We start from the raw sequence: 19,511 nt of genomic DNA on the forward strand, positions 1-19,511 counted from the left end.
CTGACGGGGAAGTAGGCACAAAAGGTTTTTGTTTGCTTTTTTTTAACATGAGTGTTGTGCTTTTTAAACATCTATTGAAATGAATTCTTCAATTTTTATTAGTCATGGCAATAAATTCTCTTAGAGGTATAGGAGGAGAATGGTAGGAGAACTGTTCCCTTTAATGATTTTGCTTTTTCCTGCTCATTCCTCTCTGTGAATGCTCCCAAGAAGCAGACCTCTTCCCTCTGCTCCTTTCTCCCTCACCAGGAGAGCTCACCAGGGCTCTCAACTTCAATCATACTCATCTGACCTACACTCTAGCCTTTCCCCTCTTTCAACTACAAACCTCATTTCTAATAACCTGCCAGAAAATCTTGTATATCTCACTGTCTCTTCAAGTGTAATATTGCAAGAATAATCTTCCCTCCTCACATGACTTCTCCTGCTAACTTGTCTTCTCAGTGACACCATCCTTCCCCTGCTTCAAAACGTGGAATAATCTTAAACTTGTCCCTCTTCCCATATAGTTTTCCTCATGGAGAGAAAACAGTCCCTTACTTTTTGGTAGCTCTCCTGCTAAATGCATTCTGCATACTCTGCCATGAATTTTCCTTTGATATCTCTCCTAGTTGAGAATTCCCACAACAAATCTAAAAATCTACATCAGGATTTGAAATATATCCATAATCTGCATCCACCTCCTATTCACTAGTCCCCAGTGTATCCTCTTCATTGCCATTAATTACCATGAATTACCAACATCCTGCCTTTGTTCATGCTGCTAACACCACTGAAGATGCTCTATCTTCTCTCTTCCACTCCTCCAAGTCCTACTCATCTTTTAAGATCCATCTCAAGTCTGAATGTCTCCACAAAACCTTTCTGAACAAATCCAAAGATCAGCAAACTACTTATAGTCCTTATAGCTCCTTAAACCCCACAATTTATTATTTATACTCTACATTGGCATGTTGGTAGCAGGTCAATGTGGGTTAGTCCCATCTTCCCAACTAGATCACAAGCTAGTGACATAAGAAGAAGCTAGAGACAAAGAGCCAATGTGGTTGTTTGACAAGATTTATCCATGTTTAAAATATAAGCAAAAAGAATGGATATATGTATATGTATAACAGATTCACTTTGCTCTACACCTGAAACTAACACAACATTGTAAATCAACTATATTCCAATAAAAAAAAATTTTTAATAAAAAATAAAAGTTGTGAGTGTAAATAAATAAATAAATAATATATAAGAATAAGAACAGGCCACCATTTATACACTTCATTCTTTTTTTTTAACATCTTTATTGGAGTATAGTTGCTTTACAATGGCTTGTTAGTTTCTGCTTTATAACAAAGTGAATCAGTTATACATATAAATATATTCCCATATCTCTTCCCTCTTGCGTCTCCCTCCCTCCCACCCTCCCTATCCCACCCCTCTAGGTGGTCACAAACCACCTAGCTGATCTCCCTGTGCTATGCATCTACTTCCCACTAGCTATCTATTTTACGTTTGGTAGTATACACTTCATTCTAATACAGTAAAACATAATGTGTAGTTCTTATGCCTCACCAAGACCAACAATACCCATTCTTGAACATGAAAATTCCACAATGAAAAAACCACTATATTAACCATATTTGGATAGTACACCATTTAAGCATGAGGCACAAGGCCATCTGGTTCTTCCAGAATAAAATTTCAAGTTTATGCCAGAGCACAGAATACATTTTGTCATTTCAACTTTTCAATTCATGATCTAAGCAATAACTTACAATAGTCATTTCGAAGAGCGGTAAGATGAATCTTCACCTCTGGTTGGAGTATGGAATAGTTTATATCACTGAACCTTTGAATGTGGAAGTATTCATCTCTGACTCCATCACTGCAGCCTACAAGAAATGAACAGTTCTACACTATAATCCTGAAAACAAAATCTTTATCCTTGCAGGTATTAAGAGATAAGTGGGTGAAAAACAAAGTGGTCATCATGATAAAATTGAATTATAAGTTGCAGGGGGAGGAAAGGAAGAAAAAGACTTCAGTATTAATTTAAACAATTTTTTAAAAAATATTCATTGACATTTTCTAATAAAAAGCACATGAATACCAGGCCTAAATGTAATGACAGATTTTGCGGGGAGCACACAGACACTACATCATGCTTTGAATATTTATTCTGTCACTTGAGATTTTAAAACCAAAGTAATGTTCACATATCCATGTATCTATAACATCAACAATTATCTAATAGACCTAAGCCCTACTCTGAGTCTTTGTCAATAAGACTGTTGAGTCATTGATTTTGGCTCTTTCTCTCACTGTTTCTGTACCAGAGCACACAGAGTTACTTTTGGCTAGTGTTACCCATGACTATCTGAATTCAAGGTTCTATCCTGTGCTCAGTTTTACTTCTCATCAAATGACCCCACTAAGCCTAAACCATAAGCCACTGTCTTTTCATCTTTCCAACCACTTGGCTTGTAATCAAACTGAGAATGACATGATCAACAGGAAATGAGCCCCACCCAGGTAACTTGTGGTCCTAGGACCACATGGTTTCTAATAAAAGAATGAGAGCTTCACAATGCTATACCAAGAAGCCAGATTGTTACTCATAGTTGCAACGTTAGCTATGAAAACCTGCAGTTGTGGGCAGAACTACAAGGTTACTAGAAATACATACTCAAGCACTGCTGATAAAGGTTCAAAAAAAAATCAAGTACAAACTTCCAGTTACAAAATAAATGTCATGAGAATTTAATGTACAGCATGTACAGCATCTTTGAAAGTTGCTTAAAAAGTAGATCTTAAAAGTTCTCAACACAAGAAAAAAATTCTGTAACTATATCTGATGACAGTTGTAAACTAAACTTATTGTGGTGATCATTTTGCAATATATACAAATATATCATTACATTGCACACCTGAAGCTAACATAATGTTCTATATTAAAAAAAAAAAGCAATACCCAAAGAATCAACAAAAAACTCCTGGAACTAATGAGTGATTATAGAAAGATATAAGATTAATATGCAAAAGTCAACTGCTTTCTTATATACCAGCAATAAGCAATTGGAATTTAAAATTAAAAGCACAATACCATTTATATAAGTACCTCAAAAATGAAAAACTTAGGTATAAATCTAACAAAATATGTACAAGATCTATACGAGGAAAACTACAAAACTCTAATCAAAGAAAAGCTAAATAAATGAAGACATATTCCAGGTACATGGATAAAAAGACTCAGTATTATTAACATGTTAGCTCTTTCCACCTTGATTTATAGATTCAGTGCTATACCAGTTAAAATCCCAATAAGGTATTTTGTGGACGCTGACAAGCTGATTTTAAAGCGTATATGGAGAAAAGTCAACACAATATTGAAGGAGAAGAACCAAGCTGAAGGACCTACACTATCTAACTTTAAGACTCACTAAAAAGCTACAGTAATCAAGACAGTGTAGTATTGGCAAAAGAAGAGACAAATAGATCAATGGAACAGAATAGAGAGCCCAGAAATAGAGCCCCACAAATACAGTCAACGGATCTTTGACAAAGGAGCAAAGGCAATACAATGGAGAAAAGTTAGTTTTTTCAACAAATGGTGTTGGAACAACTGGACATCCACACGCAATCTGGAAAAAAAAAATAATCAAATCACTTTGCTGTACACCTGAAACTAACACAATGTTGTAAATCAACTATACTTCAATTTAAAAAAATGTATCTAAACACAGACCTTATACCCTTCTCAAAAATCAACTCACAATGGATCGTGGACCTAAAAGTAAAACACAAAGCTATAAAACTCCTAGAAAATAACACAGGAGAAAATCTAGATGTCCTTGGTTTTGGCAGTGACTTTTTTTTTTTTTTTTTTGGCCACAACACACAGCTTACAGGATCTTAGTTCCCCGACCAGGGATTGAACCCGGGTCCATGGCAGTGAAAGCACTGAGTCCTAATTCACTGGACCGCCAGGGAATTCCCTGGCAGTGACTTTTTAAATACAACACCAAAAGCATGATCCATGAAAGAAATCACTGATATGCTGGACTTCATTAAAATTAGAAACTTCTGCTCTGCAAAAGACATATCTAAAGAATGAGAAGATAAACCACAGACTGAGAAAAAATATTTGCAAAAGACATATGTGATAAAGGACTGTTATCCAAAACATACAAAGAAACACTTAAACCTCAACAATAAGAAAACAAAAAACTCAATTTAAAAATGGGCAAAAGATCTGGACACCTCACCAAAGAAGATGGCAAATAAGCATAAGAAAATGTGTTCAACATCATATTTCATTAGAGAATTGCAAGTTAAAACAATAATGAGACACCACTGCACATCTGTTAGAATGGCCAAAATCCAAAACACTGACAAACACCAAATTCTGGCAAGGATGTGGAGCAACAGGAGCTTTCATTCATTGCTGGTGGGAATGCAAAATGGTACAGCCACTTTGGAAGACAGTTTGGAGGTTTCATATGAAACTAAATATGCTCTTATCATACAATCCAGAAAACGCACTCCTTGGTATTTACCCAAGTGAGTAGAAAGCTTATGTCCACAGAGAAACCTTCACACAGATGTTTATAGCAGCTTTATTCGTAATTGCCAAAACTTGGAAGCAACCAAGATGTCTTTGAATAGGTGAATGGATAAATAAACTGTGGTACATCCAGACAATAGAATATCATTTAGCGCTAAAAAGAAATGAGCTATGAAGCCATGAGAAGACATGGAGGACACTTAAACGCATATTACTAAATGAAAGAAGCCAATCTGAAAAGGCTACACACTGTGTGATTCCAACTAAATGACATTCTAGGAAAGGCAAAACTATGGATACAGTGAAAAGTTTGCCAGGGTTAGAGGAAGAGGGAGCGATGAATACGTGAAGTACAAAGGATTTTTAGAACAGTGAAACTACTCTACGTGCTGTTATAACGGTGGCTACGTGTCATTACACATTTGTCAAAATCCACAGAATACTCAACACAAAGAGTGAAAGCTAATGTAAACTATGGACTTTGGGCAATAACAGTGTGTCAATGTACGTTCATTGATGATAACAAATGTACTATTCTAGTGTGGGATGTTGGTAGCGGGGGAAGTTGTGCATGTGTTGGGGCAGGGATATAGGAGCACTCTCTGTATTTTCTGTTCAATTTTGCTGTGAATCAAAACTTCCTAAAAATAGGATGGATGGATGGATAGATTGTAGACAGATAGATAAATACATAGATACATAGAGATAGATAGATTTCCTAGGATAACAAAATAATACAGGTACATTCTTTCTGCCTTTATAGAATATACAATTTCTATTCTACATCATATCTTCAGCATGTTACAGAAACACAAACTTGTTGCTGATCAGATCAGAAGAAATGGGAGAGCTAAGGTAAGACGTGTCCCCAGATATTTTATTTTGCTTTTAAGAAATTATAACTCTAAAATAAAGAAGTAAAGGATAAGTTTCACTCATTCATCCAAATGTACATTCCCAAACCTCCCAAAAGAATATTCAGCAGGTCTTAAACTTTTTGTGCCTATTTTTATGCATCTAACTCTGTTTTTGTCCCTTTTATACTGCTGGGAAACAGAGGCATGAAAAATACACATGAACAAAGTTATCTTATCCCAGAGGGAAATTTAACAGGCAAGTTTCCTTGGCATTTATGAGTTGAACCACTAGTTCTCTTAAGTTTCTCTCACAGAGCTAGGCTCCTAATCAATTATTTTCCAACTATGATAACAATCTCATGAATGACACAAAGACTTCCAAGATGGAAAGAGGAAGTAGGAAGGAGAACACATGGGGTGCAGGGTAAATTTGAGTTTGGGAGCACTGAATGCAGCATGGAAGGAGGACCTTCTAGAAACTGCCACAGTAGCAATATCTCCCCACTGCATGGCTGCAGAGTCGCCCTGATGCACACATGACATCACCACCCAAAGATTTCTACCAGCTTTGGCCCCGATAGGTATACTTACAAGGCACAGGAGGTGCCTACTGTGAGGTTTCAGAGTCTTAGCAAATATGGGTGAGGCATGAAGAAATACTTCATATGCACAGCACCTGGATAAAATTTGTCCCAGTGATCCACATGCCTAAGAGTAGTTACCTGGCTTATGTGGAATCTGTTTCACACTTTAAATCCCCTTAAAAGAATTAAGAACAGAGCCCTTCATAGAACATTCCTTTCAATTAGACTCTGCTTCCAACAGTCCACCCCTTCAAATCTTCCTCAGTGCTGCCACCAAAGTCATCTATCTAAAGCAGAGCAACAGACTTGCAAGTCAAGTCCAAAGAATGGCCACGTAAGTGTATTTCCTCTGCCTCCTATTTTCAACCTCACTAGAATGACAGCAAATGACTTTTTTAAGCTGTGAAGATATAAGAACAAAGAGTATGGGAGTGAAATAGCAGTACAAAGACATTACAGTAATTTTCTGCCAAATTGATAAAGGTTTGATAACTGACCAGGAGGAACGTAAGAAATGACCCTCAAGTGCCTATAGAGGGGCCGTGGTGAAGAGAAGCAAGCTGATTTGTCTTGCAGAAACCCCACAAGGGGTCAGGGCTCAGAGGCACAGGGAAGGTTTAGAATGAGATGAGTTTGGTTATAAGACTGTCAAGTTCACACACACACACACAAACACCCTGTACATACACACATGTGCACATGTCAAAAGAAACCAGATGTTTACTCCCTGAATAAACCAAAAAAATGACAGCCTCTTAACTCAAGAGCACCAGCAAAAACAGATAGAGTGAAAATTGTCATAGTGCATTTGGCAGGTCACAGGTCTTTACCTCAGTGCTATTTCCAGAACACCACACATTTCAGGAAGCTTCACTGAAGCTTTCTTCACTCTGAAAGAGGGAAACCAAAACTACTGTGGGAGGAGCTAAGCAAAGAAAGACAATTCAGGAAGAAGAGCAATCCTTCCAAAACTGTATGTGAAATTTTTTCAGAGAAATAAGAGAAAATAGTATATACAGGAAGCATGAACAGGATGCTGGAAAGAGAGAAAGAGAGAAGGAAGGAAGGAAGGAAGGAAGGAAGGGAGGGAGGGAGGGAGGGAGGGAGGGAGGGAGGGAGGGAGGGAGGAAGGGGTATAGGGGAGAGAGAGAGAAAGAGAGGCCTGACAGTGTCTAAGAAACTTTAAAATTAAAACTAGGATAGCCAAAATAAAAACTTTAATCTCAAGGCTAGTGGACAGAATGAGGTAACCACCTACAAAGTAGAAGAAAAAGTGAGATGAAAAATAGGATAGAAAAAAATAAGAGAACTAATCCAGAAGGACCAACAATTATGGTCAACATTTCAGAAAGAAATAAAAAAGAAACAAAGGTGAAGAAATTACTAAAGAATATTTCAAGAAACTTTCCAAGAATTAAAAGACATAGGTCTCCAAGACTGAAAAGATCTACCGGTGGGCTTGTCAGTTATAATGAGGTTTTTTTTTTTTTATTCTGCACGAAGCTTTATCATCATGAAATTTTCAAACACTAATGATAAGAGATTTTTCTATGTGCATTCAGAGAGAAAAAGCAGGTGGCATACAAAGGACAGGAAGTCACAACATCATATAACTTCTCAGCAGCAACAGTGGATGCCAGAAAGCAATAAAGCAATACCTTTATTCACAAAATTCTGAGTGAAACTAGAATCTGTAGCCAGCCAAACTATGAATCAAGTGTAAAAGTAGAGTAAGCACACTTTCAGACCAGCAAACCCAGAAGGAGCACAACATGGCTGCTTGGAAATAGCGGATCTAACATCATAGAAGAGAAGTCCCAGAATCACAACTGTGGGACTGGCCAACAGAGCAGCGTGTTCAGCAGGCTCTGGGTAGGAGGCCACCAAGGAAAACAAGAACTGATGTGGGTGGGTACGTGGAAAATGTTATTGATGGCTGTGGAACAAAACATGGGAGCATTTAGGGAAAACAGTCATAATTTCACAGGTATCTAATAAATGAAAATATAAAGCAACTTTTTAAGTCTAGGAAAAAAAGGTTATACTAGAAAAGAGGCATAGTTATAGTACACTATTTGGCTTGACAGGAAATAATAGTTTTATAGTAATATGATGTAAACGTTAAATACTAATTTTACTCTTTAAAAGTGTAATATAAATAGACTGAGGGAGGTGAATGAAACAGGAGGAGAGCTAAGTTCTTACTATGCTAGAAAGTTGTGATAAAGTCTAAAATTGTAAAAAAAAAAAAAAGCAGTTTACAAACATTATTTAGAACATAGATGTAAATAGCAGGGGGTATAGCTGGAAGAGCTAAGGGTGGTTGCCTCTGGGAAATAGGAAGTGTTGGTAGGGATGGTTAAGACAGAGGATCACGAGAATTATCTACATTTTACAATTATGTTGAGTTTGTTCTAATAAATATAAAAATAAAATATTTTAAGATAAGGAAGAAATGAAGGAGGCAGGGAGAGAGGAGGGTAGGAAAGAAGGACAAACAGAAAATCTTTGGCCCATACCTTTCCAAATGCATTGGGATTGCTCGCAGAGCTGCATTTTCCCATTAATCTGCTGAGCCACTTTCTGGGTCGATAATAGCTGGTTTAAGCATTTCTGAAAACAGACACAAAGAGATTACTTATTCAGAAACATACGTGTACATCTCAGATGTGTTGCATGGTATAGAATTAAAGCTGCTAATTCACTACAAAGTTTAAAGTCTACACATTACCGAAACCAAAACTAGAATAATTGCCATTATTTATTAGCTAACCACTGTGTAATAAACACAGTGCTGAACCTTTTACTGCTATATTATTTCTTATCTCCCCAGCAACTCCAGAGGGAGGGTATCACTCAGCTACAATAAAATCCTCTTTTATTCTTCTGGCCTAAAAATCCTTTTAGCCCACAAACCAACCATATGCCAGTGACATAATCAAAGCCTGCAAGAACTGAAATGTCGTATTTCTAGTACTCTCTGAAATTAAAAGACCTCCTCAAAACAATAAAGTTGAGGGCTTCCCTGGTGGTGCAGTGGTTGAGAGTCCGCCTGCCGATGCAGGGGACACGGGTTCGTGCCCTGGTCCGGGAAGATCCCATGTGCCGCAGAGCAGCTGGGCCCGTGAGCCATGGCCGCTGAGCCTGCGCGTCCGGAGCCTGTGCTCCGCAACGGGAGAGACCACAACAGTGAGAGGCCCGCGTACCGCAAAAAAAAAAAAAAAAAAAAAAACAATAAAGTTGAGTATTAGTAAGAATGCTTTCCCCAAGAAAGATTTATTTCAAGGGGTGCCTCTCAGCATCCAACCCAGAGATGGTCTCTCAGTCTGTTACTGAGATTTTCTCTGGACCTCAATTTTCCTCATCTGTAATATGTTGGGATTAAACTTATTATCTTAAAGGTCCTTTTCCACTAACACCTTTACCCATGAGAACTGGGACTATCAAGTCAGAGACAGCTTAAGTAAATTGCCTAAATTTCCATGAGCACAAAACTCTGATTGCTATCTCTCTGGGCCAGTATAAAAAGAGCACTCCTGATGTTCTTACTTCCAGCTCCAATCAAAAACAGATGGGCAAATTAGTAAAAAGGGAAAGAAAAGTACTTATTCTAGAAATACAATAGTTAAAACAGAGAAGATTCTCTTTTATCTCTTTCACAACAATACATTTAATCACTGGATCACCATAATTCAGACAGAAGTCTCTCTGCTGAGCATCATTTTGATATTTTGGGTTTCTTCCCAGATATTGTATCACATAATAGGCATTGCCAGTCAATGAATCATGGATTTTTAGGTATTCAAAGTAAAACAATTAATTATAAAGCAGGGCTTCACAACTTCAGAACTATTGGCAGGTAATGCATTATTGTGGTCTACTAGATACCTATCCCTGGTTGTGATAATCAAAAATGTCTTCAGGGCTTCCCTGGTGGCGCAGTGGTTAAGAGTCCGCCTGCTGATGCAGGGGACACGGGTTCGTGACCCGGTTCGGGAAGATCCCACGTGCCGCGGAGCGGCTGGGCCCGTGAGCCATGGCCGCTGAGCCTGCGCATCCGTAGCCTGTGCTCCGCAACGGGAGAGGCCACAACAGTGAGAGGCCCACGTACCACCAAAAAAAAAAGATGTTTTCAGACTTTATGCTCTACATAAAGTAGTAAAAAGGCTTCCATTATTCCCTGCCCAGGTTCTTCAGTGATGCTGGGATGATGTTCTGGCTGGATAACAATTGCTATAACAATAGTAACTTGCCAACACCATCGTGACCCCACAGACAGAGCCACCAACTTTGCTGCCACGAGTTACCAGACAGCACAAGGGGAAGGAAAAGGGAAGTCGTGATGGCCAGGGCAGTAAAAACTCCAAACAGCACTAGAGGGTGGAAAGGACAGGTGTGTTAATAGCCGGGCCTGGGCATGAGCTCAACAGCACCCATAGTTACCTCAATAGAACCCCTTGGCCATCCACCCACCCCAAACCCTTACCCAACAATAAGCACCCAGCAACAGACTTGCTCTAATAACATTTGTTTCCAACTGCATATGAGTTCAAATAATTAAAATTTACATTCACAATATTTTATTGTTCCTCCAGCAAGATATATATGCCAAACACAGGAAGCACACACTCAACGAGTAGTAGCTTTGCCTAAACTGAGAATCTATGACATTCCTAGTTCAAAGTTTTCTAAATGAAACATTGATTTCTTCAGAGGCTCTTCATGCAATTTGATAAACCTAAAAACATGCTACTGATATTTAATGTGCACAAAGGATTTAGGGCAGACTCCTATGATCTTAAAACCATAATAAATAAGATACTTAAAAGAATTAAATTAACTTAGTAGAGAAACTAAAAAACAACAAAGACATAAGGGAAATATTTAAAAGACCATCTTATAGACGAAGAGTCAAACTGATCCTGAGACACCCCAAAGGGCAGACCAAGTCACCACATACTTTCCAAATAGTTGGGAAATGATCGTACAAGAGACCTTTGGGCTGAGAGGAAACATACCATAGTACGTATAATTTTATTCTATTTTTAGTCTTTACCTTGTTGATGGTTAGTCTCATTTTCACTTTTTTGACTGATGCTAATTAAACACTTTTTTGTGTATTTGCCAGGTATTCTATTTCTTTTTGGAAATGCCTCTTTTCATGTCCTTCATAGACTCATTTTTTTCTATTAGGAACCCATCATTTTCTTATTGATTTGTCATAGCAGCTAAGCCAGCTCTTACCTCACATTTGGGACTCAGTTGTCTGAGCTTCTCAAGATGTGGGATCTTCAGTTTTCCCTCTTTACCTACCTGGCCTTTTGAGGCAACAGTTTTCCTCTTGCCTCCATCCAGTGCATGGGGTGCCTTGCAAAAATGGAGAGCAGAGCTATTTGTTTCAAAACTTCCTTTGTTGGGGGTCTTCAGTGGCTCTTTGTAGGATCCTGCCAGAAAAACATTTAGTTTTGAATTTGGTTTTTAAAACAATATAATCTTTTAAACCTTTGGTTGGAGGTCAGCCCTTGGCATGTACCATATAACAGAATGTGAAGATACAGGCCCTGGTCTCTGCAAAATCCTGGGTGGGGTGGGGTGGAGAGGGCGGCACAGGGCCTATGCAGAGCACTGGGTTCATAAGTGAACACTGGGTAAGAAAGTGCCTCAATGGCTTCCAAACCCGGGAGGAAATGCTAAGATTAAAGACCTGACCCCAACAGCAGCAGCAGCAGAAATGCTTTATGTCTGCCTGGAAAGGACACATTTGCAGATTTGAAGAATGGATACAAACAGTTCAATAGTTTAAAATGTTGGAGTGAAGCGTACCTGGTTTGCCCAGGCTGTGATCATCCTGCCAGGAAAACACTATGGGATGCTTGCTTTCCAATCATTGACGTTCACTACATGATCATAAGCAAATCACTTTGCCTCTCCCTCTTCCTATTGCACAAAGATGTAAAGCTAGTTTGAGATGACTTTAGTAAAATACTTCCTAAGTTACAGTCATGGAAGAGTCAATGTTATTTGCATTGTTACTGTCCATTTCTATTCTCTTCTCACAACTGAGAAAGCCCTTTACCATACTTAACTGCACTGAAAACTTTGACAAGTCATCTTCTAAAGCTAAATATCTGCTATATCACTTGTTCATCAGCGGAACCGAGGGACCACTAGATTAAGTAACTTGGCCTTTTGCGATATGACAATCCCTTCTTCATTTGGACAAATGTGTGCTAGATAAACTGTCACTAATGTTCCTAGAGCCCAACACCTCAATTTCTGGGCTATCCAAAGTCTAAGAGGAAGGAGGAATCCAAAATCTAATTTCAAGGAGGAAAGAGGGATGAAAACATGAAATGTTCTGCAAAGTTTTATTTTTTTTAAAGGCTTTTTTATTTTAATGTATTTTATTTATTTATTTATTTTTGGCTGTGCTGGGTCTTCGTTGCTGCGTGCGGGCTTTCTCTAGTTGTGGCAAGGGGGGGTTACTCTTCGTTGTGGTGCACGGACTTCTCATTGCAGTGGCTTCCCTTGCTGTGGAGCACGGGCTCTCGGTGGGCGGGCTTCAGTAGTTGCAGCACACAGGCTCAGTACTTGTGGCTTGCGGGCTCAGTAGTTGTGGAGCACAGGCTTAGTTGCCCCGCAGCATGTGGGATCTTCCCGGACCAGGGATTGAACCCGTGTCCGCTGCATTGGCAGGCGGATTCTCAACCACTGTGCCACCAGAGAAGCCCCTTCTGCAACGTTTTAGATCTTACTCTTTGTCTTGCAAAATTATGCATCCTTGTTTTGTCCTATTTGTAGACAAGTAAAGAGGAGAAGAAGCCGTCTCTCTGAACCTCAAATGAGAAATAAAACGTTACAGTTGGATGCTAGTACTGACAATCACCCCAGTTATCAACAAAGAGGTCAGGTCCACCAGCCTAAGGAATCCAGGACCTCTCAGGTTTTGTTCACAGAGCATGACTGCAAATGAACCTCTCTGCAAACATCCCTTTTAGGATGGGAGGGTCTTCAATGTTCACCCTTCTGGAACAAAAAGAAAGAAACCCCACCAGCAAAACATTGAGAAACCAATGTTTCTGATTAATATGCAGTATTAACTTAATAGAAAATGAAATACACTTTCTTGTAAAATTATTTTGACTGATAATTTCTCTTAGAATTCTGAATTTCTCATGCAACGCTTTATTTGAAAATAATTAATTAAGGAACTATGAAGGAAAAGGGAGCCCTTAATTTTAGCCAGAAATTCCTTGATACAATTAGCATTAAAATCACCCCTCAATTAAAACATCTTTCAGAAGATAGCCATAAGAATGACCTTTCTTACAACCCTTTATCTCCTACTGTTTCAATCAGCTATTTTCTGTGTTGATACTTACTATTACAGGAAAATTTCATTGGTTTAAAAATGATTTGAGGCCTTTCTCACCTCTGAGATGGCCCACACTCTGTCTGTGGAGTGTGTTTCTCTCTAAATAAATCCACTTCTTACCTATCAAAAAAAAAAAATGATTTGAGCTCCCTTTCCATCTGCAGGACTATGGTGCCTCACTGTGTCTAATGTCATTGAGAAAAGAGTGGCAGTAAGGTACCATTTGTCTTAAACATGCTGATAAGACAATGAATTACATTGCCTAGGATTTTAAAAAGGAAGAACAGAAATTAAATCACTAAGTGTCAAGTTTTGCTTCTGAAGGATGGGAATAAAAAAGGTTGTGCTCCTATTGGTGGGAATGTAAATTCATGCAGTCACTATGGAAAACAGTATGGAGGTTCCTCAGAAACGTAAAAATAGAACTATCAGCAATGATCCAGCAATTCCACTTCTGCGTACGTATCCAAAGGAAATGAAAATAGGATCTTGAAGAGATATCTACAGTAGCCAAGATATGGAAACAACCTAAGTGTTCATCAACGGATGGACAAAGAAGATGGGGTACATAAACATACAATGAAATATTATTCAGCCATGAGAAAGAAGGAAATCCTGCCATTTTCAACAACATGGATAGACCCTGAAGGCATTATGCTAAGTGAAATAGTCAGACAGAGAAAGACAAATACTGTATGATATCACTTATACCTGGAGTCTAAAAAAGCCGTACTCAGAGAAAGAGAGAGTAGAATGGTGGTTGCCAGGGGCTAGCAGGTAGGGGAAATGGGGAGGTATCAGTCAAAGGGCACAAATTTCCCATTAGAAAATGAATAAACTCTGGGGATCTAATGTATAACATGATGATTATTGTTAACAATACTGTATTATACACTTGAAAACTGTTAAGAGAATAGATCTTAAATGTTCTCACCACAAAAAAAATGGTAATTATGTGACGTGATGGCAATGTTAACTAACTCTATCATGGTAATCATTTTGCAATACATAAGTGCATTGTGTCATGATGTCATACACCTTAAACCCACACAGTATTATATGTCAATTATTTCTCAACTGGGACTTCCCTGGTGGTCCAGTGGGTGAGACTCAGCACTCCCAATGCAGGGGGCCCGGGTTTGATCCCTGGTCCAGGAACTAGATCCTGCATGCATGCCACAACTAAGAGTCCACATGCCACAACCCATGCCACAACAAAGACCCAGCACAGCCAAAATAAATACATCTCAATAAAGCTGGGAAAATTTTTTTTAAAGTTGTGCTAATGAGACATATTTTAGAAGGAGAGCTTGTGTTTCAAAGCTTTGACAGGTTAATCCTGGATCCCTGCCCACCAGATCACAGCTTTGCTGCCCATTCCCCATCTCTGTCCCAGGCAGGCATTAGACTGTCCCACTCTCATCTTTCCTTCTCTTTGCTTCCCTCTTCCCTCTTTCCCTCTCTTCCTTCTCTTTGCTTCCCTCTTCCCTCTTTCCCTCTCTTCCCTCTTCCCTCTTTCCCTCTCTTCTCCACTCCCCTCATCTCTTCTCTTCTTTCTTCTTCTTATTCCTCCTCTCTCTCTCTCTGTCTCCTCTCTACTCTCCATCTCTCTCCTCTTCCTTCCTTTTCTTTCTCTTCCACTCATCCTCTCCTGTTTTCATCTTTTTCTTCCATTTCATACCTAATTATTTCATTACTAATACATTTTTTTCCTGACTGTTGTAGACAAGGAATCTTACCAGAGTCATCAAAAACTCTATACTTTACAAAACATAAGAGAAACATATTTGTGTGTATACATATGTATACATACACATATTTATACATACTTAAAGTCTTTACAAAAGCAATAATCTACCAATGCAAATCTCAGAGACACACTTAAAATACAACATACTTTCTTCTGGTTTTGTTTCAGGCCTCCCCTTCCCCCTGCCCCTGGAAATTTCTTATTCAAAGGGAGAAAAAGAGAAAAGCAGTTGACTAAATGTGACATCAGATATTTCTGTAAGACAAAGATTCTCTCAGGAATACATCTTTTTTTTAAGATTTCAAAACTGGCCTGTGGCATTTTTATTACCTCACCTGGAATCAAGGTCTCTTTCTCAGGAGTTATCTTCAGCACAGTTTCTGGGAGGTCAGCTGTTGAATGCTCTCCCCCAAAGGAATGGGCTGCCACATCCCTGGTTTGGCTTTGCTGCCATCTTGTGGTAATTGGGCTACTGGCAACAGGAACTTCAGCCGATAGCCTCTTTGCAAAGTTGCTCTTGAAGTTAGAGTATGTTGGATTAACTGCATCAAATACCTATTTAACAACAAACAGATACATGATTTATAGTAGCCTCAATGATACAAAAGTTAAAATTCCTTAAAAGAGAATTATAAACAACTCACCTAGTACATTTTATATATGTATGTGTATATATATACCACACTTAGAGCCTCTGCTCAAGGGTCTGAAGACATACCAAAGCAGTTTCAGGAGTAATTATGTTTATGCTTATTACTATTACATACAAATATAAAATATGAAGTTGAATAACACTATATACTGATCATAGAAGATAATATAAAATCATAAAATTTCATAAAAGCATAAAATATCGTAAAGTCTGGAAATAAATAGCAATTTTCTAGTCCAATCCCATTTTTCAGATGGGAAAACTGAGGCCTAACTTGCTCAACTTCTGTCCATCCTCTCTGAGAAACACCAAGAGTTTGGTATTTACAGATCCTTTAGTGGTGAGCCATGCCATGTAGTTATGTGAAATTAAAATGCAAATGACAAACTGAAAATGAATTATTTTTTAACAAAATGACAGGCATGTTAGGTTAATATCTTTGTATAAAGGGCTCTTATAGAAATTTAGACAAGTTTATCATCCCAAGAGAAAAGTGAGCATGGGACATAAAAAGACAATACATTAAAGAGATATATAAATGCCTCAAATATATTCAAGCTCATTAATAATCAAAAATGCAAATTTAAAACAATATTGAGATGTTAGCAATGATTTTTTAAATGACAATTCCCAATGTTGAAGGTTCTAGAAAAAAACACTGGCATACAGTGCTGGTGGGATGTCAATTAGTATCTGGAAAGGACAATTTGGCAATGTGTGTCAAAAGCCCTCAAATATGTGCCTAACCTGTACTGACCCAGCAATGTCACCTCTAAGAATTTAAGGAAGAAATCAAAGATTCCAGCATCTATTGATTGCATACCACATACAAACCCATATGTTAATGAATGGCTTTATGCACATTCATATTTAATCCTCTGAAACACTTGGTGAAGCAGGTCTGTTATTTATTCCCATTTTACCAATGAAGAAACTGAGATTTAGAAGTTAAGTGAATTGCCTAAGACCACACTAGGAGTAAATGGAGATGCTATACCCTAAACTCATCTGTCTGACTCCACAGTCCATGCTTTCAACTGAGAACGTGAGGGTGGGTACTGGAGTATATATGTAAGGGCAAAAAGATGAGAGGGACTCAGTGTTTACCAGTGGAGAATTGACTAGGTAAACTATGTGGCATCCATAAAAGGGAATACTCTGCAGCCATTAGAAGTTAGGGAAATGAAATCAAAACCACAATGAAGCACCACTTCATACCCACTAAGATGGCTATAGCCAATCAGTCGACCTATCTATAACAACTATTGGTGAGGATGTGGAGAAATTAGAACCTCTGTACATTGCTTATGAGAATGCAAAATGGTGCAGCTGCTGTGGAAAAAGTTTGGCAGTTCCTCAAAAATTTAAACCTCGGGCTTCCCTGGTGGCACAGTGGTTGAGAGTCCGCCTGCCGATGCAGGGGACACGGGTTCGTGCCCCGGTCTGGGAAGATCCCACATGCCGCAGAGCAGCTGGGCCCGTGAGCCATGGCCGCTGAGCCTGCGCGTCCGGAGCCTGTGCTCCGCAAAGGGAGAGGCCACAACAGTGAGAGGCCCGCGTACCGCAAAAAAAAAAAAAAAATTTAAACCTCGAATTACCATATGACCAGCAATTCAACTCTTAGGTATATACCCCAAAGAAATAAAAACAGGTACTCAACTACAGGTACACAGATGTTCACAGCAGCATTATTTATAATAGCCAGAGGTGGAAATGGATAAACAAATTGAGGGGGGAATGTATGTGTGCAATGGAGTATATATATGCCTGTATAACAATATGTATATGAATATTACTCAGCTATAAAAAGGAATGAAGTACTAATAAAATGCTATAATGTGGATAAACCTTGAAAATATTATGAAAAGTGAAAGAAGCAGACACAAAAAAAGTCACATATTGTATGATTCCATGTATATGAAATATCCAGAATAGGTAACTCCATAGAGGCAGAACACAGATCAGTAGTTTCCATGGATTGGGGGAAGGAGGAAATGGGGAGAAATTGCCTAATGGGTACGGAGTCTTTTTTTTTTTTTTTTGAGTCTTCTTTTGGGATGATGAAAATATTTTGGAATGAGATAGAGGTGGTGGTTGTACAACACTGTGAATGTACTAAAGGCCATTGAATTTTTCACTTGAAAATGTTTAATTTTATGTTTAATTTCATGTTTTTTAATTTTTATGATTTCACCTCAATTTAAAAATCTTTAAAGATAGGATTAAATTCAATAAAACACAAAAATGCTTATACTATACTACCAAGTGAAAAATGGACACCATAAAAGAGTATTCCAATGTGGTCTTACTTCCTATCTATAAATGAAAGATAGGAAGGAAATATGCCAGAACATTAAGGCAGTGAATATTGGTTTTGTTTGGGTTTTTTAGTAAGTGTGTGTAAGGTGATCACCTGGTCGCCTGCAGCCACTCCAGCTGGTGGGTGGAGATCTCTCCACTACTGCTGCTCTGTTTTCCTCCAGAAACTGCACCAAAAAGGGCACCTTCTCCAGAAAAAGAGAAGTCAGGAGCCCGAGGCCTTTGCTGTTGTGAACAGTGTTGTTTGGGGTCAATTTTTTTGCCTTTCGATTGTTCTACCCTTGTTCTTGTTTTTGAGTAGGAACAGGAAAAGCTGAAAAGCGGGAAAGACAGAGCCCTGGAAACGTAAATCTGGCGTCTCATCCTCAGAAGCCCAGACAAGGGAGCAGCAGGGAAGGAGCTGGCAGAAGTGGGCCTGGAGGGAGAAATGTGGCCCACTCAGACTTTCATCTCCTACTTCTTGGTTTCTCTCAGACAAGGAAACCACAGATCCAGCTCAAAGACTGGAGAGACTCAGCCCCACTCAGAAGGAGACTGGGTGGTGGGAATCTGTCTCTGATCGGAATGCTCGTGTTTCAGCAAGAAAGATAGTCAGAGGGGTACGTTGTCCCATGTTTTAACAGAAGTTATAAATTGAGACTTTTCCTATCAATTTCCCTACTTTTCAAAGTTTTCAAGTGATTCAAAAATTTTAAAACGCGTGGGATTAAGCAAAGCATGTCTGTGGGCCCCATTCAGGCTGTGGGCTGGGCTAGGTCTGCAACCTCTGCAAACACCAGCGAAGCAGCCCTCACCCTTCTAGGCAGCAAGAAAGGGAGCAGCCACCATATTTGAAGATATATTTAACTTGCAACAAACATGATACTCTTGATCAAGGTTTTCCTGGAGTCCCAAATTTAAATATACATTTAAAAACAAAATAATCCTGAGTTTAAAAGAGGGAAAATAAAGAATTTGATATGTCAGCTAAGAAAAATGATTTAAAAATTTCATACTGAACTGACAATGAGCCATGTTTCTCTGGCTTGTCCACTGTCACTCTCTCCATACGGTTTCCCCACCTGGGATGCTCTTCAGCAGTTCTCTAGCCCACCCTCATGGCTGGGGTCAGCCACCAACTCCTTCAGGAAAGTGTCTCTGACATTCCTTTCCTCCCCATTCTAAACTGGGTCGGGCAGCCTGTGGTGGGCTATATAATTGTGATGGTTAATATTATGCATCAACTTGATTGAGCTAAGAGATGCCCAGATAGCTCATAAAATGTAATTTCTGGATGTGTCTGTGAGGGTGTTTCTGGAAGCATTTGCTTCAGTAGACTGAGTAAAGAGATCCACCTTCACAAATATGGATGGGCACCATCCAAACCACCAGGGCCCCAAATGGAACAAAAAGGCAAAGGAAGGGCAAATTCTCTCCCTTTGT

The 19,511-nt window shown here is 38.9% G+C and overlaps 1 protein-coding gene across 1 annotated transcript in view; it reads right to left on the reverse strand.

Annotated features, from left to right (window-relative positions):
* CDC20B (cell division cycle 20B) overlaps window positions 1-19,511 on the reverse strand; it is a 61,859-nt gene that overhangs the window by 21,158 nt on the left and 21,190 nt on the right. Inside the window, exons 3-6 of the mRNA XM_060146075.1 lie at window positions 15,454-15,673; window positions 11,307-11,437; window positions 8,513-8,606; window positions 1,764-1,880 (exon numbers count right to left, since the gene is read on the reverse strand). Of these exons, the coding sequence (XP_060002058.1) occupies window positions 1,764-1,880; window positions 8,513-8,606; window positions 11,307-11,437; window positions 15,454-15,673 (562 nt within the window). The remainder of the gene's footprint in view (window positions 1-1,763; window positions 1,881-8,512; window positions 8,607-11,306; window positions 11,438-15,453; window positions 15,674-19,511) is intronic.

This window comes from Lagenorhynchus albirostris, chromosome 3, assembly GCF_949774975.1.
Source record: "Lagenorhynchus albirostris chromosome 3, mLagAlb1.1, whole genome shotgun sequence".
In the NCBI taxonomy this organism is placed as follows: Eukaryota; Metazoa; Chordata; class Mammalia; order Artiodactyla; family Delphinidae; genus Lagenorhynchus; species Lagenorhynchus albirostris.